Source organism: Canis lupus, chromosome 38 (genome assembly GCF_048164855.1).
Source record: "Canis lupus baileyi chromosome 38, mCanLup2.hap1, whole genome shotgun sequence".
NCBI classification, from domain to species: domain Eukaryota; kingdom Metazoa; phylum Chordata; class Mammalia; order Carnivora; family Canidae; genus Canis; species Canis lupus.
In genome coordinates this window covers 8516885-8536395 of record NC_132875.1, presented here as the reverse complement: position 1 = coordinate 8536395, position 19511 = coordinate 8516885, and the positions used below count along the sequence as shown (strand labels likewise).

At 43.9% G+C, this 19511-nt stretch overlaps 1 protein-coding gene and 1 long non-coding RNA gene across 7 annotated transcripts in view; both read left to right on the top strand.

Moving 5' to 3' along the window:
• Positions 1–19511, top strand: part of MTARC2 (mitochondrial amidoxime reducing component 2) — a 36622-nt gene that overhangs the window by 16218 nt on the left and 893 nt on the right. For 2 of the 6 annotated variants that reach the window (XR_012025790.1, XR_012025789.1), the window contains one exon: positions 12784–12827. Coding sequence is in view for 3 of the 6 variants with exons in the window: in XM_072814520.1 (XP_072670621.1) it covers positions 12784–12845; positions 12928–12999; positions 14587–14713 (261 nt within the window). In the remaining 3 variants the exon portion in view is untranslated. Of the gene's footprint in view, positions 1–11785; positions 11896–12783; positions 12846–12927; positions 13000–14586; positions 14723–19511 lie in introns of those variants that run through there. The other 4 variants (XM_072814520.1, XM_072814519.1, XR_012025791.1 and 1 more) reach the window with 4 other exon arrangements.
• On the top strand, positions 14729–18862 carry LOC140626785 (uncharacterized). The gene is made up of 2 exons (XR_012025796.1): positions 14729–17875; positions 17927–18862. It is a non-coding gene; the product is annotated as an uncharacterized lncRNA (long non-coding RNA).

The following is a 19511-nucleotide window of genomic DNA, read 5'->3' as shown; positions in this document are numbered from 1 at the left end:
TTTTATTTATTTATTCATGAGAAACACACAGAGACACAGGCAGAGGGAGAAGCAGGCTCCATGCAGGGAGCCCGATGTGGGACTCGGTCCTGGGACTCCAGGATCACACCCTGGGCCAAAGCAGGTGCTAAGACTTTTGTTTATCTGGTGTGTGTGTGTGTGTGTGTGTGTGTGTGTGTGTTGTGTGGGTGTGAAAGAACATTGGGTGGCTCAGTGGTTGGGCACTTGCCTTCAGCCCAGGGCGTGATCCTGGAAACCCGGGATCAAGTCCCTCATCGGGCTCCCTGCATGGAGCCTGCTTCTCTCTCTGCCTGTGTCTCTCCCTCTCTCCCTCTCTGTGTCTCTCATGAATAAATAAATAAAATCTTTTAAAAAAATAAAAAAAAAACAAAAACCCTTAGTTTTTTTTTTTTAAATAAAAACTCTTAGTATAAAACGATGCTGACGTTACTGATTTATTCTCCCTGAAATTAGGAAGGCTAATAGTTATGGGCCTGATGCATTAACCTGTCTACCTGGCACTGTTGCACAACCATCACCTTTTCAATTAGTGGGACTCTATTAAATATTGATGTAAAATGATGACGTACATAAATATTTAATAGAGCAACTAATAATAAAAAAGAGCAAATCTAAGCATGGTGCAAAAAGTCAGGCCATTTTTTATTGCAAAAATATAGAGCAATAGTAGAATGCATTGTGCAACATTTACACTTTGTGACCCAGAGTACTTTATACTTTTTCCATGTAACTCAGAATGTTACGCAAGTTTTAAAAGGTGGCCTCCCTTGGGCCGGTGTGGTGTGTGTGAGTTCTGGGAATGTGGAGCAGTGGAATTTAAAAATAATACAGTTGACCGATGCTTCTTGTCTGTGTGCTTGGCCATTGCTAGTAGAGTCAGGGGTCAGGGGTCAGGTGTTTCCTGAACTTTGCTCACTTTCCTGGTAAGCAGGACTTGACTCTTTTTTTCTCTTCCTTCCCTTCCCTTCCCTTCCCTTCCCTTCCCTTCCCTTCCCTTCCCTTCCCTTCCCTTCCCTTCCCTTCCCTTCCCTTCCCTTTCTTTCCCTTCTTTCCCTTCTTTCCCTTCTTTCCTTTCTTTCCTTTCTTTCTTCTTTTTTTGCAATCTTTTGTTTGTATCATTTCTTACCCTGCAGTATGAAAGAACTATGGAGAAGCTTGCAGAAAACCTTTGGTGTATTGTCACTCAGGAAGTGATTCTTCAAGAAGCTTCTAGACAGGTGGTAGATCTTGAAGCCAGGCAGCTGTGGTTGGACTCGAAGTCCCATCACTCACTGGTTGTGTGAATAGGGTCCTCTCTGTACTATCCTTTGCAGCTGTTGAGAAGCAAAGATTTTATAAACCATCATCACCAAAATTTCAGTCCCTCAAATCTAAGTGGGGACGACTTAGGATTTTACTTGGGAGCTTAGATTAGAAATGTCTGTCCTGAGGGCACCTGGGTGGCTCAGTCCATTAAGCATCTGCCTTTGGCTCTGGTCATGATTCCAGCCAGAGTCCTGGGATCGAGTCTTGAGCCCAGCTCCCCACGCAGCGGGAGGTCTGCTTCTCCCCATCCTCTGCCCCTCCCCCTGATTGTGCGCGCTCTCTCTCTCTTAAATAAATAAAATCTTAAAAAAAAAAAAAAAAAGTTCTCTGTCCTGGAATAAGAATATCCTATCTGTCTGGCTTTGGGGATTTCTGAAGAAGCAATGCCAACAGCAGCATATAGAACAATAACAAAGTAACAGTAACAACCTAGTCTCCCAGTTATCAAATGTGCATTATGTCCCAGACACTGTGCCAGGCATTTCATGTGCTGGATCTGACTTAATCCCCCTACTTTCCAAAGTGCAAGTCATAACCCATTATTGGGTTATAATTTCAGTTTCAAGGACCCTGACTAGCATTAAAAAAAAGAAAAAAAAAAAGACTAAACAGGATAAAAGATATTGGAGTAGACTATACACAGTAAGGTTAAGGATTGATTTGTGAGCGGCTGGCTGGCTCAGTCCTAGAGCAGGAGACTCTTGATCTCAGGATTGTGAGTTCAAGCCCCACACCGGGTGTGGAGCCTACTTAAAACAATTGTTTTGTAAGACTTTTGTTTATCTGGTGTGTGTGTGTGTGTATGTGTGTGTGTTGTGTGGGTGTGAAAGAACATTGGAAAACAATGTAAAATGTAATTTTTAAAAAGTACTTTATTAGGGCATCTGGGGGGTTCAGTTGGCTAAGCGTCTGCCTTGGGCTCAGGTCACGTTCCCAAGGTCCTGGGATCGGCCCCCACATCAGGCTCCCTGCCCAGTAGGGAGTCCGCTTCTCCCTCTCCCTCTTTGTGCAGGCTCCCTCCTTCACTCTCAATCTCTCTCTCTCTCTCACACTCAAATAAATACATACATACATACATACATACATACATACATATTTAAAAATAAATAAAAAAAGACTTGATTTTTTTTTTTTTTTTTTTTACAGCAAGTAGAGGTTTGCAATAAAATTGAGATGACAGTACAGAGATTTCCCATCAGCTCTGGTGTGCGCAGCCCCCCTTCATCAGCACATCGCTCGCCAGAGTGGTATGTTCCCAAGGGTGAACCTATGCTGACAAGTCACGGTCACCCACAGTCCATAGTTTACCTGAAGGTTCGCTGTGTTGTCCATTCTGTGGGTTGGGGCAGATGTCTGAGGACACATCCAACATTGTAGCATGGTGCAGAGTATTTTCACTGCCCTAAAGGTCCCCTCTGCTCTGCCTTCTGCCTCCACCTTCACCTCCCTTCACCTTCTCTCCAACCCCCACCCCTCTGACAATTTTACAGTCTCCATAGTTTTGCCTTTTCTAGAATGTCTTCTGTTTGGAACCATACGGTGTGTAGATTTCTCACATTGGCTTCTTTCAGTTGGTAATACACGCATTTGAGTTTCCTCCACGTCTTTTCATGGTTTAATAGCTCGTTTCTTTTTAGCACTGAATAATTTTCTGTTGACTGGATGTGCCGCAGTTTAATTTATCCATTCGCCTACTGAAGGGTATCTTGGTTGCTTCCAAGTTTGGGCAAATTATAAAAGGTAATGTTTTACTGTGGTTCGTTGAGAAGTGTCTGGTAGTCATTGAAGCGAATGGTGTTTTCACCTCCCTCCATAGCTGTGGAAGCTCAGGGAGGTTGAGTTACTTGCCTAACGTCACACAGCTGGTGTGTGGCCAGGCTCTCTGGGTGTCTGAAGTCCATGAAGTCCAGCCATTTACAGGGCTATCCCTTGTTTATTTTTTTTATATTATTTTATTTTTTTTTAAAGATTTTATTTATTTATTTACGAGAGACACACACAGAGAGAGAGAGAGAGAGAGAGGCAGAGATACAGGCAGAGGGAGAAGCAGGCTCCATGCAGAGGGCCCGATGTGGGACTCGATCCCAGGTCTCCAGGATCAGGCCCTGGGCTGAAGGCAGGGCTAAACTGCTGAGCCACCCGGGCTGCCCCTATCCCTTGTTTAAACCACTGCTGGGCCATATAGCAAAAACCATATTGGGTCCTCAGTCACCATGTGGTCAAGGGGAAGAGGTATGTGCTTCTGGAAGAAACAAGACAGAACAAGCATCAGGTTTGGCATCATGAAGATAAGCCCAAATTTCATGTTCATTGACTTTGCTAGAAGGAAGCTGAAGGCATCTAAGAGTCATTTTTCTTTCAAATGAATGAAAAGCACCAAGAAGAGGTCTATCCTAGGCATATATAGTCCTCCTTTCAAGTAAGGGCTCCCCTGTGCTCATCTGGGGAGCTTTGCTGACAGGCACATTTTGTTAGGAGCCTTAGCCAAGTCTGTCCTTGTTTAGAAAAGCCAAAATGATGAAAGCACGGGAGACAGGACTGCTGGGTGGAGGGGAATAGTAACACACTCATGTTCCTTTTTTTTCTATTTTTTATTTTCATTTTTTAAGATTTTATTTATTTGAGAGAGAGAAAGAGAAGGACCAGGGGTAGGGGCAGAGGGAGAGGGAGAGGGAGAGGGAGAGGGAGAAGCAGGCTCCCCACTAAGCAGGGAGCCTGGAAGTGGGGCTCCATCCCAGGACCCTGGGATCATGACCTGAGCCAAAGGCAGATGCTCCAACTACCTGAGCCACCCAGGTACCCCCCACACTCATGTTTCTAAAGTTGAGGGACGCCCGGGTGCCTCAGTGGTTGAGCATCTGCCTTCGGCTCTGGGCATGATCCTAGGGTCCTGGGATCGAGTCCCAAATCAGGCTCGCAGGGAGCCTGCTTCTCCCTCTGCCTGTGTTTCTGCCTGTCTCATGAATAAATAAATAAAATCTTAAAAAAAATAAAGTTGACAGGTTTTATCTATCTATTTATTCATTTTTTAAGCTGACAGCTTTTACTAAAGGATTTTAAAGGTTCTTTGCAGCCCTACAGTAGTATAATTCTTTTTGCCTTTTTCTTCTGTTAATATGTATGTGTGTGTTCAATAGAGAGTTTATCACAAATCTCTCTCAGACTCTCTCTCCGATATGACCTCTTGGTTAGCTTTTCTTTCTTTTTTTCTTTTCTTTTCTTTTCTTTTCTTTCTTTCTTTCTTTCTTTCTTTCTTTCTTTCTTTCTTTCTTTCTTTCTAACAAACACTTCAGTTGTACAGTCTATGTCCTGATTTATTTATTTATTTATTATTTTTTATATGTCCTGATTTAAAAAAATAAAATAAAATAAATTACTTTCATACTGTGTTCCTTACAGTAAGTAGCTTCCAGGGAGTGGAAGCTAGCTTTGCAAAAGCCTGAGGCTTCTGTCCTTCCCTTTTGCCTGGATTTTTCTCAAACAACAAATTCCTCCTGGCACATTTATTATGCACTTGGGTTTACAGAAATGTGCCTCCTGTGATTCTGTAGGAATACACACACCAGCCACTGTGTGATGGGAGGAGATTGACACTTTTTTTTTTTTTTTTAAGATTTTTATTTATTTATTCATGAGAGACACAGAGAGAGAGGCAGAGACACAGGCAGAGGGAGAAGCAGGCTCCATGCAGGGAGCCGGATGCAGGACTTGATCCCAGGTCCCCAGGATCACACACTGGGCTGATGGTGGCACTAAACCGCTAAGCCACCAGGGCTGCCTGAGACTGACACTTTAAGGATAAAGTTTACTGCTTCTCTACACGGTGTTGCCCAAGCTCAGGGTCATGAGAAAGCCACGAGAGAGAAGTGGACACCAGGGCTGCAGAGATGTGGCAAGCTTTTGAATGATTCAATTCAAGAATCTTTCAGATAAAGTTAATTTTTTCAATTATAAAAGTAATTTTATGAAGTACCACTTCCCCTGTGCAAAGAAAAACTTGAATAAAAATCCTTCCCCATCCTACCATCAAAGAATAACCTATGATAACATTATATTGTGTTTCCAGTATTATTTATATGATCCTGTATGGGTGGTATCGAATCCCACCATTTTTGCTTAATGGTATGTGGCGAACACAGCTCTTGTCTTTACAAATTCTTCATTAGCATAGTTTTTTGTGGTTCTGTATTAGTCCATTTTGAACTGTGCCATAACAGTATAATCGAGCATGTAGGCCATTTCCCTTTAATAATGAACAGCTTGGTAAACCAGTCTTTTTTTTTTTAAAGATTTTATTTATTTATTCATTATGAGAGACACAGAGAGAGGCAGAGACACAGGCAGAGGGAGAAGCAGGCTCTATGCAGGGAGCCCGACATGGGACTCGATCCTGGGTCTCCAGGATCACGCCCTGGGCCAAAGGCAGGCGTTAAACTGCTGAGCCACCCAGGGATCCCCTGGTAAACCAGTCTTTATCTGCACTTCTCAACTTAAGAAGTGCAAAGTCAAGGACGCCTGGGTGGCTCAGCAGTCAAGCGTCTGCCTTCGGCCCAGGGCATGATTCTGGGGTCCTGGGATCGAGTCTCACATCAGGCTCCCTGTATGGAGCCTATTTCTTCCCTTTGCCAATGTCTCTGCCTCTCTGTCTCTCTCTGTCTGTGTCTTTTGTGAATAAATAAAATCTTAAAAAAAAGAAGTGCAAAGTCAGAATCGTAAGGGCTTGTCATATATATTGCCAAGTTGCTTTGCAGAAACCTCGTACCAATTTCAGTTGCCACCAGTTGAGCAGAAGCACACCCTTGTCTTTGTACGCCTGCCAGCATCGATGCCTGTAATCTTTACGAAAATCCGAGTAAGTGCAAAGTCATGTCTCCTGTACATTGGTAATTCTTAGTGAAAGGAATCTTGTGTTCTAGTCAGTCTGTGAAGGAAGTTTGGCCATGAGATAGAGTTTTACTTCAGCTGAGGAAAATGATTTTCTGCAAGTCTATACATTGGCCAAGGTTCCGGAGGCTCATGCCTGCAACAGATGTTTACTGAGAATTCGCTGGGTGCTCACCTCTGAGAGAGATGCTAACCTTGCAGAAATGAACTCCCTGTGTTTGCCTGCAAGGGTCTCATGATGAAGCAGGATCCGAGGGCTCAGCAGCTGGAGGGTTGAGAGACGTGACATTGCGCATAGGAGACCAGAGAAAGAAACACTTAGCACAGAGTATGTGTGTGTTTGTAGGAAGGTTGCTACAGGGTTTCTTGAGAGGGAGAGCCTTTAAATATTGCAACAGGGCATTAAAGAATATTGTTTTGCATGTATATCTTAAAAACAGAAAATTTTTGGTTTGAGATAGTTGTACTGTGTGGTGTAATGGGAAATATGTACTTGGCGTTCCCTAAAACAACTCCTAAAACCCTTGGCATTTCCTGAGTGATAGAAGTGATAGGAACACTTTTTTTTTTTTTTAAGGTTTTATTTATTTACTCATGAGAGACACAGAGAGAGGCAGAGACATAGGCAGAGGGAGAAGCAGGCTCCACGCAGGGAGCCCAATGCAGGATTCGATCCCAGAACCCCGGGATCACGATCTAAGCCGAAGGCAGACGCTCAACCACTGAGCCACCCATGCACCCTTGAGTCAGGCAGTTGATTATGAATTCCTTCAAGTTTTCTTTTTTTAATTATTATTTCTAATTTAAACAAAGCAAATGGAAAATGTATATTTTGATGCGCTAGGGTGTTAATTTTTTTTGAAAGTCAGCTGAAGGATGATTAGCACAGCGAAGGCTGCTAAATGCACTGAACCCCTAGAATGTGATTTTTGTTACTTTTCTATGTGTGTGGGGGGGCTTTTTGTTTTTGTTTCAGTAGACTTCAAATTTGGTGGTTTGGAGGAATGAACATCATTGTTTTATTCTGGAGGGAAGTTCTTTGATGGTGTTTCTTTCCCCCAAAATTGACCTAGATAGTAAAATTTTGTGCTTATAAGAAAGAGTTAAAAAATGAAGAGCAATGCTTCGATTAAAATTGTGAATGAGAAAAAAATGACCGAAATGATTTTAAAAATGTGTTGTTGAGATGATAATGCTTCTCAGAAAAAATAACACAAAAAAGGGAAATGAAAAAGTTAAAAACTCATTATAAAAATACTGTTTAAACTTGAGGGGCCCGGGGAATCCCTGGGTGGCTCAGCGGTTTAGCGCCTGCCTTCATCCCAGGGTGTGATTCTGGAGACCCGGGATCGAGTCCCACGTCGGGCTCCCTGCATGGAGCCTGCTTCTTCCTCTGCCTGTGTCTCTGCCTCTCTCTCTCTGTGTCTCTCTTTTGAATGAATAAATAAAATCTTTTAAAAAAATAAGTGAACTTGAGGAGCCTTCCAAAATATTGCTATAAATATATATATTTACATACACCTATATATACACATGGCTGTACCTACAGGGTATTTTTTCTTTTTTTTTATCACATAAGCGGACTTATCCTATGTATGGTATCTATACGGATGTGCTTTCTTCACTCAGTAACATCCTGCACATGAGTCAGTTGCTAGAGACTCACATCGTCCTTTCCACTGCCCAGTGATCATCCTATAACGGGCCACATGTAGCCAGTCCCTTGTTCGTGGCTTCCCCAGCTCGCTGTGCTCCTGTGGCATCGTTGATACCAAACCAGAAAAACAGCTAAGGATTTCTAAACCACAAATTTGTTTCTTTACTCATTCATCTTTACTCATATTTCTAATTTCTAATTTGAAGCAATTAGAAATTGCTTCTAATAACCGAATGTGTGACATAAGCTACTAAACTTAGGAGTAGCAGTTAGAGAATCAGGAGCAGGGTATGAACAGGCACCGATCTTGTGACTGAGGTTCAGGAGGTAGAAGGTTCGGGAGCTGTCCTGGGACCAGCGGAGACCCCGGCTGGAGGTGTAAGTGCCCGGAAGCTCTGTAGCTGTTGGTTGGGTAGACTTGCTGATCCAACCTGTGTTCTTCAGGATAGTTCTTTGGATGACCCATGGCAACAGCGGAGCACTCAGGCTTTTGTCACCTGGCTTTCCATCTTACTCTCAGATGTCTTCTTGTCCATCTCTGGTGCCTGGATATTTAAGAGCCCATGTTGGCCTCCCTTCTCGCCTGGTGCTCCCCCACCCCACACGTGTGTGTATGTGTATATTGTGTCTGTGTGTGTGTGTGTATACGCACATATATACAACGTGTAGAATATATACACAAATATGGGATAGATGTATTGTTTTCTCTCTTTAAATATATGTGTGTAGCTGTGTGTGTGTGTGCGTTGTGTGTATGCACAGAGAGAGAAGGAAACGGAAGGAAAGAGAGGAGGGATTAGAAGCTCTTGTCATACATTTATTTATTTTAGAAGATTTTTATTTGAGGCACCTGGGTGGCTCAGTGGTTGAGCGTCTGCCTTTGGCTCTGGTAGTGATCCCAGAGTTCCGGGATTGGTCCTGCATCCGGCTCCCTGCGGGGAGCCTGCTTCTCCCTCTGTCTGTGTCTCTGCTTCTCTCTCTGTGTCTCTCAGGAATAAATACATAAAACCTTAAAAAGAAAAAAACTACCCATTAAAAAATAAAAGATTTTATTCATTTATTTGAGAGGGAGCACAAGCAGGGGGAGCTGCAGAGGGAGAGAAGCAGGCTCCCCGCTGAGCAGGGAGCCCAGTGCGGGGTTGGATCCCAGGACCCCGGGGATCATGACCTGAGCCAAAGGCAGACACTTAACCCCCTGAGCCACGCAGGCGCCCCTCCTGTCATACATGTGATTTTTTGCTCAGCAAGTGCCTCTGTGGGCTCTAGTGAAGATCTCAAAGAAGCAGACCCCCTCCCCTGCACATCTGTCCCATGTGCCCCACAATAATTACCCCAAACCTTAATTTATGTCTTTGGGTGCCACTTGTCCCAGGACACCATGTAATCCTAATTTAGGGTTTACAAATGTGAACTGCAAATTCAGGGTAAATTCTCAGGCTGACTCCACAGAGCCCATTGTGTGCAGAACCCCCCCCCCCCCGCCTTTCTCTCTCCCTTTCTTTTCTTCCACCTCAAAAGCCCCATGGTTTGTCCCTTCATCGTAAGTAAATGTGTAAGTAACTGTCCGAGGGGCCTGGGTTTTGCCAGACTGCACAGAGGCAGCCCGCCCCAGGGGGAGCAGCGGGCTCTCCGGGCTGTGTCCGGGGTGGAGGGAAGGCCCTGGGACCCCGCGCGTACCCGGCAGAACGTAATGGAGGATGCGCGAACCCGGTAGAACGTAATGGAGGATGCGCCTATCCACTAGAACGTAATGGAAGATGCGCGTACCCGGTAGAACGCAATGGAAGATGCGCCTATCCGGTAGAACGTAATGGAGGATGTGCCTATCCACTAGAACGTAATGGAAGATGCTCTATCCGGTAGAACGTAATGGAGGATGCGCCTATCCACTAGAACGTAATGGAAGATGCTCTATCCGGTAGAACGCAATGGAAGATGCGCTATCCGGTAGAACGTAATGGAAGATGCGCGTACCCGGTAGAACGCAATGGAAGATGCGCCTATCCGGTAGAACGTAATGGAGGATGTGCCTATCCACTAGAACGTAATGGAAGATGCTCTATCCGGTAGAACGTAATGGAAGATGCGCTATCCGGTAGAACGTAATGGAGGATGTGCCTATCCGGTAGAACGTAATGGAAGATGCTCGTACCCGGTAGAACGCAATGGAAGATGCGCTATCCGGTAGAACGTAATGGAAGATGCGCTATCCGGTAGAACGTAATGGAAGATGCGCCTATCCGGTAGAACGTAATGGAAGATCCACGTACCCGGTAGAACGCAATGGAAGATGCGCCTATCCGGTAGAACGTAATGGAGGATGCGCTATCCGGTAGAACGTAATGGAAGATGCGCCTATCCGGTAGAACGTAATGGAGGATGCGCTATCCGGTAGAACGTAATGGAAGATGCGCTATCCGGTAGAACGTAATGGAAGATCCACGTACCCGGTAGAACGCAATGGAAGATGCGCCTATCCGGTAGAACGTAATGGAGGATGCGCTATCCGGTAGAACGTAATGGAAGATGCGCCTATCCGGTAGAACGTAATGGAGGATGCGCTATCCGGTAGAACGTAATGGAAGATGCGCTATCCGGTAGAACGTAATGGAAGATCCACGTACCCGGTAGAACGCAATGGAAGATGCGCCTATCCGGTAGAACGTAATGGAGGATGCGCGTCCCCGGTAGAACGCAATGGAAGATGCTCGTACCCGGTAGAACGTAATGGAGGATTTAATTTCATGCATTCTTAATTCAGGTTAACTTTTAATAACTTAAGGTCTTTCATTATTTTCATCTAATAACTGAAAACTGAATAATTACATTAAAACAATTCTCTTGGTGGTTGTTTTTTGTTTACTGCAAATAATGGTCTGCACTCAAATGCCAGCCGTGATCAGAGTAGGGTGAGTGATGTTATGATATAAACTGATTAATGTTTCCAGAGGTAATTAGAGCTGGCATTTGGGGAGCTTAAGACAATTTCTATGAAGGCAGACAGTTTGTTATTCCAAACTGGGTAGTGCAGTTCTCAAGAGCGGAAGAGCAGATGAAATCTGTTTTATTTATTTTATGCTAAAGATTTCTAGTTATTTATTCATGAGAGACGTAGCAAGTGAGAGGGGCAGAGACACAGACTGAGGGAGAGGCAGGCTCCATGCAGGGAGCCCAATGGGGGACTCGATCCTGGGACTCCAGGATCATGCCCTGGGCTGAAGGCAGACGCTCAACCACAGAGCCACCCAGGCGTCCCAAAATCTTTTATTAAGCTGGGAAACCTAATTGAACTTTTTAGACTTTCCTGCTTCATGCCGTAGCCACAGGGCAGAGTTTCCACAGATCTGTGGCTTCCAAATATGAAATTCTGGACGCCTGGGTGGCTGGTTTGCTAAATCACCCCTGTTGGCCCTCGGGGGTAAGCATACTCTGGAAGAGAACCAGAGCGTGACTGGAGGCTGGTCATCAGTGGTTGGAGGGGAAACACTGTGTTAGCCTCCCGCAGAAACAGAGTGGGCTCTCATGCCCCCTGGGAGGTGGGCAGGAGGTGGGGGGAGTCAAGGACCAGGTGCCTTATGTCCTCACTTGGTAACTGACTTCTCATCAAATCCCTTAGACCCAAGGCCTCCAAACCTCATCTGAGCTGAGGTCAGAAAACAATTTTTCTTTCTTTTCTTCTTCTTCTTTTTTTTTTTTTTATATAAACGATTTTATTTATTTATTCATGAGAGACACAGAGAGAGGCAGAGACACAGGCAGAAGGAGAACCAGGCTCGCTGTGGGGAGCCTGATGCTAAACTTAATCCCAGGCCCCCGGGGGTCATGCCCTGAGCCAAAGGCAGATGCTCAACCGCTGAGCCACCCAGGTGCACCAGGAAACACTTTTTCAAGGGACATACTTATTGCATCTGATTATAGATACTGTTGTTGGTTTCTGGAGCCTGTAGTGAAGTGCCTCCTCTACTGCCTCTCACCTGCCCCCCTGAGGCCCGGACAGAGGGTTGTCCTGGGAAATGCAAACTCCACAGGTAGCTTCCCTATCAGCAATAGAGTCCTATAATACACCCTCGTTATATACATGTGTGTGTGTCTGTGCAGAGATGTGTGTGAATATGTACCTCAAGGCATATATAACATCATCTATATAATCTCCATATGTGTGTGTATATGTGTGTGTGTGTAGACAGATAAATAGAGATGGAGATAAATTTAAGAGCTGGGTGGTTAGAAGTCCTCCCTTCAGAATCTGAACTTTTTGAACCTAGCTGCTGCGACCCTGAGAAAATTTTGCAATCCCTCCAGGTCTTCATTTCTTTGTGCAAAACGGGGGACATAATAGTAACTTCTTCAAAGTCGTGAAGACTTATTGAAGCCCTGAGGCGGATGTTGGCAGTGCCCACGGTTCAAGGGTGGGAAAGCAGAGCAGGGCCAGTGGCTGGAATGCCAGGCCCCAGGGGCAGGCTGCCTCTCTGGAGATGGGAGTGCTGATTGAGAGTCTCACAGCTGACTTCCCCTGCGTGGCGTCCCATTAATCAAACAACTGTCAGATCTTAACTTGGCTTCCATCGTGGCTTAGCTCTAAGGACAAAGTGGGCTTGTCTTGCAAGCTGTACATTCCTCATTATATGTCAGTACATTGGCCTGTAGTTAATGTGTGATTCTCATGGCAAACTGGCCCCCGAGAAGGTCTGCTCTTGCGGTGCTGACAACCAGGCTTCTGAGACCGTGCGTCAAGGGGTGAATGGTTCCGGGACCCACCAATGTGCCATCTCTCTTTGTGTCCCTTTGGGAGATGCTTCTTGGTGTCTGGCTCTGCTTTCTTCTGCTAGCTTCATAGTTAGTACCAGCCAAAGATTAAACGGCTTTAAAGACTAATGAAGCCTTGATTCAAAAGATAACTTTTCTTTTTCTCTTAGGACACCTGGGATGAGCTCCTCATTGGCAACGTAGAAATGAAAAAGGTTTTGTCTTGCCCCAGGTAAGGATCCTCTTGAGTGTCAACCTCTGGGGTCTGTTCATTGGTTCCTAACACCACCTAACTGCTGGTCCTTGAATGGCAGGTGCATCTTGACCACCGTAGACCCAGATACTGGAATCATAGACAGGAAGGAGCCCCTGGAAACCCTGAAGAGGTAAACAGCAGTGTGTCCAGTGTATTTTTAATATCAGCCCCATCCCAGAGCTACCTGCAGGTGTAGTGCCCTGTCCGAGCACTTCTCATTCTGCCTTCTGCTTGGCATGGGTCTGTTGGTAAGTTGCTTCCTCTTTTTTTATGGATGGATCTTTAAGTGCTTTTCTTTCTTTCATTTTTTTTTTAAAGACTTTATTTATTCACGAGAGACACACAGAGAGAGGCAGAGACACAGGCAGAGGGAGAAGCAGGCTCCCACAGGGAGCCTGATGCGGGACTCGATCCCGGGACCCCAGGATGACGACCTGAGCCAAAGGCAGATGCTCAACCACTGAGCCACCCAGGTGTCCCCTTCGAGTGCTTTTGTTAGATTTTTCATTGTTTAATCCTGTGTTTTGAAATTTTCATATCTCTCACATCGAATTTTAAGATCATTCACATGTGTATTTCCAAATTAATACCTCAAATACTGTAATTATTTTTATTGCAGCTTACATTTCTTTATTAGACTTAACATCAAGGATGATGAGACTCATTGAAGTTGTGTAATGAAATATTAGAAAAATAGAAATGTAACGAGTTGTCAGGAGTTGGTTCATTCAGGAGCTTCTTTGGTGCCAGGGTGGTTTTCTTTTGTTCTGTTATTAGCCGACTTTAGTTATCAACTAAATGTGTTTTTAAAACTAAGTCAAAACTAAGTCAACATTTTGGGGAGGATATATTCTTTTTTGTTTCCCTTTTCTCTGTTATTTGTTTCCAATGGTTTTAAGTTAGAGAAGAGGTTATTTCTTGAAGTCTTCAGATATGCAGTTCTGTTTTTTGATTTTTGAGATGTGGCGAAGTTAATTTTTTTTTTCTTTAGACAGGGCTTTTGAAAAAGATTAGCTTCATCAGTAGTCCAGCCCCATGCCAGTTGCATCTGTATCTTCATTTTTGTTCACCAAAGAAGCTCAGCTTTGGGCTTGTAAACCTGACGGGGTGGAAAGCAGATTACCTACATGCGTTGAACGGAAGGCTTAGAGGGGCATCTGGGTGGCTCAGTCGGTTACGCATCTGACTCTTGATTTCAGCTCAGGTCATGATCTTGGGGTCTGGGATTGAGCCTCTCCTTGGGCTTCCTGCTCAGCAGGGAGCCTGCGTGTCTCCCTCTCCCTCTGCTCACTTTCTTTCTCTCAAATAAATAAATAAAATCTTAAAAAAAAGTTTTGGAGAGTTCCGGCAGTTCCATTTTGAGATTGTACGAGCATTTATTTGTTTCAGGGAATTGTGAAGTGGGAGGTATACATGCAAACATACCACCTATTTTTTTTTTTTTTTTTGGAAACATGGCACTCATTTTGAGTAACACTTAAAGTTTTTTCAAACTGAAGCCATGGAAAAATTGTATGGATTCTCAGGATGCTTCTAGAAAAGGCAGGATTTTGTGCAGTTTGACTCCTTGCCCACAGAGTTCTCTGTCCATGTTGTAGAAAAGGTGTGCTAAGAAGGTAATTTATAGGTAATCTGAGAATGAAAACTTGAGTCTATGGAGAGCACTTGGATTCTTATTTCCCTTTTGTGCCTGATGGTAAATTTTTGCCTCTTTCAGTTACCGCCTGTGTGATCCTTCGGAGAAGCAAATATACAAGTCATCCCCACTCTTTGGGATCTATTATTCAGTGGAGAAAATTGGCAGCTTGCAAGTTGGTGACCCGGTGTATCGGATGGTTCCATGACGTGGTATGGTGAGCAGCATACTCAAGTCAGCAGCTTTGCTGCTGGAATGCATTGCCTCCAAGCCACTGCCACATTTCTTGTGCTGAGATGTTATGTTTTGCTGCTTTAAATCTTAGGAGAAGGAGCGGTTTGTGTTCTGCTCTTTGGAGTTGGAAAATGCCTTTTAGTTTTCTTTCCCCAACAGTCTGATTTATTCCACCTCGGCTTCTCTCCCACTTCCCATTCAGTTATAAAATGCTGATGCAGGAGCCCCGGCAAAAGATAGGTAGATGTTCTCAGTTCATTAAGGAATAAGGAAATTGAGCAGGAAGGTGAGCAGCTCTCAAGAGTTCTGTATTGATTTTTTCCTGTCTCTGATAGAAAAGTGAGGGGAAATGTTTAAATTATTCAAAATCAACTTGAGAAAAACATTGAATACTTTTTATAAAATTTATTTTTAAGAGATGCCTGGGTTGCTCAGTGGTTGAGCATCTGCCTTCAGCTCAGGCTGTGATCCCGGGGTCCTGGGATCGAGTCTTGCACTGGGCTCCCTGTGGGGAACCTGCTTCTCCCTCTGCCTGTGTCTTTGCCTCTCTCTGTGTGTCTCTCATGAATAAATACATAAAATCTTTTTAAAATTTTTTTTAAAAATACGATTTAACGTTTGAAAAATATTAGGGCATTAAGGCACCTGGATTCTGAGTCATAAGGTAGAAAGTAATGTTCTCACACTGATTTCACTGGGCTAAATAAAATCCTGATGCCTGGAGCATAAGGCCTAATCCTGAAATTATAGAAATAAAGTCATTTGGAAGACTTCAAATTGAGCCTTTTAAGCAACTCTTCTCCTAAAATCTATAACCCAGTCTGAAAGTCCCCTCATGTCTGAAGAATTTTTTTTTTACACTTGATTCCCAGACCCACAATCACACCCTGTGCTGTAGGCTGACGCTCAACTGCTGAGCCACCCAGGTGTCCCCAAATTTACATTGTTGAGTTAAAAAGGTTCTCCCAATGGGGTTTCATTGTTCAGGATTCACTACTTTTGACAGGTCCCTGTTTCCCTAGTTAGGAATAAATGTAAACGAGGCTAATTTCTGGGGCGACTGGGTGACTCAGTCAGTGAAGTGTCCGACTCTTGATTTCAGCTCAGGTCATGATCTCAGTGGTGAGATTGAGCACTGCGTCTGGCTCCATGCTGAACGTGGAACCTGCTTAAGAGTCTCTCCCTTTCCCTCTGCTCCTCCCCTGCTAGTCTTCACTCCTGGTTCATGCTTATGCTCAAGCACATTTTCTCTCTCTCTCTAAAAAAATAAAAATAAAAAAAATAAAAAGAGGCTAATTTCTTAATTCTTTTTTTAAAGACTTTATTTATTTATTCATGAGAGACACAGAGAGAAAGAGAGAGGCAGAGACACAGGCAGAGGGAGAAGCAGGCTCCATGCAGAAGCCTGACGTGGGACTCCAGGACCACACCCTGGGCCAAAGGCAGGCGCTAAACCACTGAGCCACCCAGGGATCCCCTAATTTCTTAATTCTTAAAATTATTACAGAATCTTCTGCTAAAGCGATAGCTTCTCAATGAAGATCCTTAGAGTTTCTGCCAAAGTAGCTCTTGATAAGAAGGCAGCTCTTGAGTATCTTTGAGCTGAGCAAGGAGGTGTCTGGCTGTGGCCACCACCACCTGCTGTACCTGGATTGACAGTTCTGGGGAAACTAAAACTCAGTTACCTACGATCATTGAGCAAGCCACTCGGCTTAACGGGTGACCCCTTCTGTGGGGGTCTTTCTTTGACTTATTTGATTTTGATTGGTTTGGGTTTGGGACACCAAAGTTTCACAGTGAACTGCAAACCCTGGGGATTATCCTGCTTGTAGTGATTATAAGAATCTTCCTGGTGCATTGTATCCTCCCCAAAACTTTAATTGCCTGATTAAAATCCCTAACCACCAAGCAATTGATCTCGCTGAGATTACAACAGAAAAGGAACAGAAGACGGCCTTAAGGAAGGCAGATATTGAGTTGTAACCCGTGAATTTCACAGAAATAAAGAAAACCTCATGACCTGTGAGTTGCATTCACAGGATCAACAGGAGCTGTGAGCACCACAGGGCATAGCGGAGAGGGGCACGGATGCCTTAAGTTTTGAGCACAACTCTCAGTTTAGCAGAAAGTCTTACTCAAAGGGGGGAAATTGTTAACAAGAAAACCACAGCCCTTGGGATGCCTGGGTGGCTCAGCGGTTGAGCCTTTGGCTCAGGGCGTGATCCAAGATCCTGGGATCGAGTCCCATGTCGGGCTCCCTGCATGGAGCCTGCTTCTCCCTCTGCCTGTGTCTCTGCCTCTCTGTGTGTGTCTCTCATGAATAAATAAATAAAATCTTAAAAAAAAAAAAAAAAAAGAAAACCACAGCCCTAAAATGACTTCACTTAAGGCTTCAGGTCGGTAAACCAAGACTTAATACCTAATTTAACTGCTGTTTGATTTCATCAGGAATGTAACCTTTAATCAGGCAACATGGAATTTCCTGATGGATTGACCACTCCTTGGAGGAGGGCAACCTTGCCTAAACGGTGCATTCCAGCCTAATAAAGTCTCTTTCTTCCTTTCTTTCTTTTTCTTTCTTTCTTTCTTTCTTTCTTTCTTTCTTTCTTTCTTTCTTTCTTTCTTTCTTTCTTTCTTTCTTTCTTTCTTTCTTTCTTTCTTTCTTTCTTTCTCTCTCTCTCTCTCTCTCTCTCTCTCTCTTTCTTTCTTTCTTTTCTTTCTTTCTGTCTTCTCTCTGCCTTTCAAAGCCTTTCTTTTGTTTAGCTCAGTGGAGCTTGCTAGATGGGATGCTGCACGATTCATGAATCATTTAATAAAGTCAATGAGATCTTTCAAGTTACTCAGTTAAATTTTGCTTTTTAACACATGCGTGGGATGGACTAGAGCTGAGAGGGGACGTGAAAGGCCAGGTGGGTTGGCTACGTGTGTCATAAGCAAGGTTCAAGATATGGGTGTGGTGAGGGATGTGAGTGCCCCTGGGCCCTGAGCCTCCCTTTCAGCTTTATTTTTTATTTCTTAAAAGATTTTATTTATTTATCCATGAGAGACACAAAGAGATCCCGAGAGAGAGGTAGAGACACAAGCAGAGGAAGAAGCAGGCTCCATGAAGGGAGCCCGACTTGGGACTCGATCCCAGGTCTCCAGGATCACGCCCATGAAGGGAGCCCGACTTGGGACTCGATCCCAGGTCTCCAGGATCACGCCCTGGGCTGAAAGTGGTGCCAAACCACTGAGCCACCTGGGCTGCCCTACCCTTTCAGCTTTATTATCCAGCATTCCCCGACACAAACCCAGGGCGCTTGTCCTGCCGCCCATCCCCTAGAAGCATGGAGAACTTTCCCCTCTAGTGGGCGTTTCTGTTGCACTTTAAAAATAACAGTAATGTTACTCATCTACATTGTGAGCCTACTCTAGTTCCTGCATTTTGGATTCTTCATGTGACAGGTTGAGTAAAGCCTTACAAAGATAGCAGTTAATAGTTGCACTGGGGTTACTTATCCATTTAAAATTTAAATTTTAATTATGTAAAAGTTCATCTGTTCCATGATAGATGCAGTCCATGTTCCTCACGGTGAATTTAGAAAATGCCAGCAAAGTTGGGGAAAGAAATCACCCATTGTCACTGTGTACAAATTTTATTGTGATTGGATTTTTTGTTTAATGTAGCCAGGATCTGTATGATATATATATATTATGTACATATATAATGATATAAAATATATATCATCCAGATATATGTTGTATATCATATGATATATATGCAGATATATATATCATCCATATATCATATGGTAAATATATGCAGAAGTATGTATCATACACACTTTCATAGACCTCCGATCTTTCCAAAGGTCATTTCTGATGGCTTCATAACATTACATGTAGACATAGACGACATGTTCCTTTTTTTTTTTTTTTTTTAGACGACATGTTCTAAACACCATTTTATAGTATTTGACACTTGGGATATATTCCTTTTTTTTTTTTTTTCCTATTTGAATAAGATTAAGTATATATCTTTGTATGCAGAATCATGTTATTTTATTTATTATTTTATTTTTTAAAAAAATACTTCATTTATTAGAGAGAGAGAGAGCATAAGCAGGGGGAGGGGGAGAGGGAGAGAGAGAAGCAGACGCCCAGCTGATCAGAGAGCCCAATGAGGGGCTCGATCCCAGGACCCTGAGATCATGACCCGAACCAAAGGCAGATGCCCAAGCAACTGAATTACCCAGGTGCCCCCCCTATTTATTATTTTTTAAAAATATTTTATTTATTCATTTGATAGAACACCAGCGAAGGAGGGGGGCAGAGGGAATGGAACAAGCAGACTCCCTGCTGAGTGGGGAGCGTGTGGGGGGACTCGATTCCAGGACCCCAAGACCACAACCCAAGGTGAAGTCAGATGCTTAATCAACTGAGCCACCAGGTGCCCCCAGAGCCATCTTATAATTAAGTCTTTTCCTGTAAGTTAGATTGTTAAAGTGGAATTATTGATGCGTGGGATCCAGGCATATTTATTAGCATCGTTGGCCAATGGCTTTTAAAGCGTTCTTCCCCTGTGTCTCTGTCGTGTCATGTGGGAGAGATCTGGGCTCTGGGCTCTTGCCAGGCCTGGTGGGATGCTCAGTCTTAACAGGCTGCTTTTTCCCCTCTAGGGTAATTTGGTGCAGGACGTAGTTTAGGTTTCCTGCATTTTAACCCCATCAAGTGACTGCTTTGAGGGCTTGAGGTATTTATGACTTGTAGGAGAAATAACCAAATAATCAGAG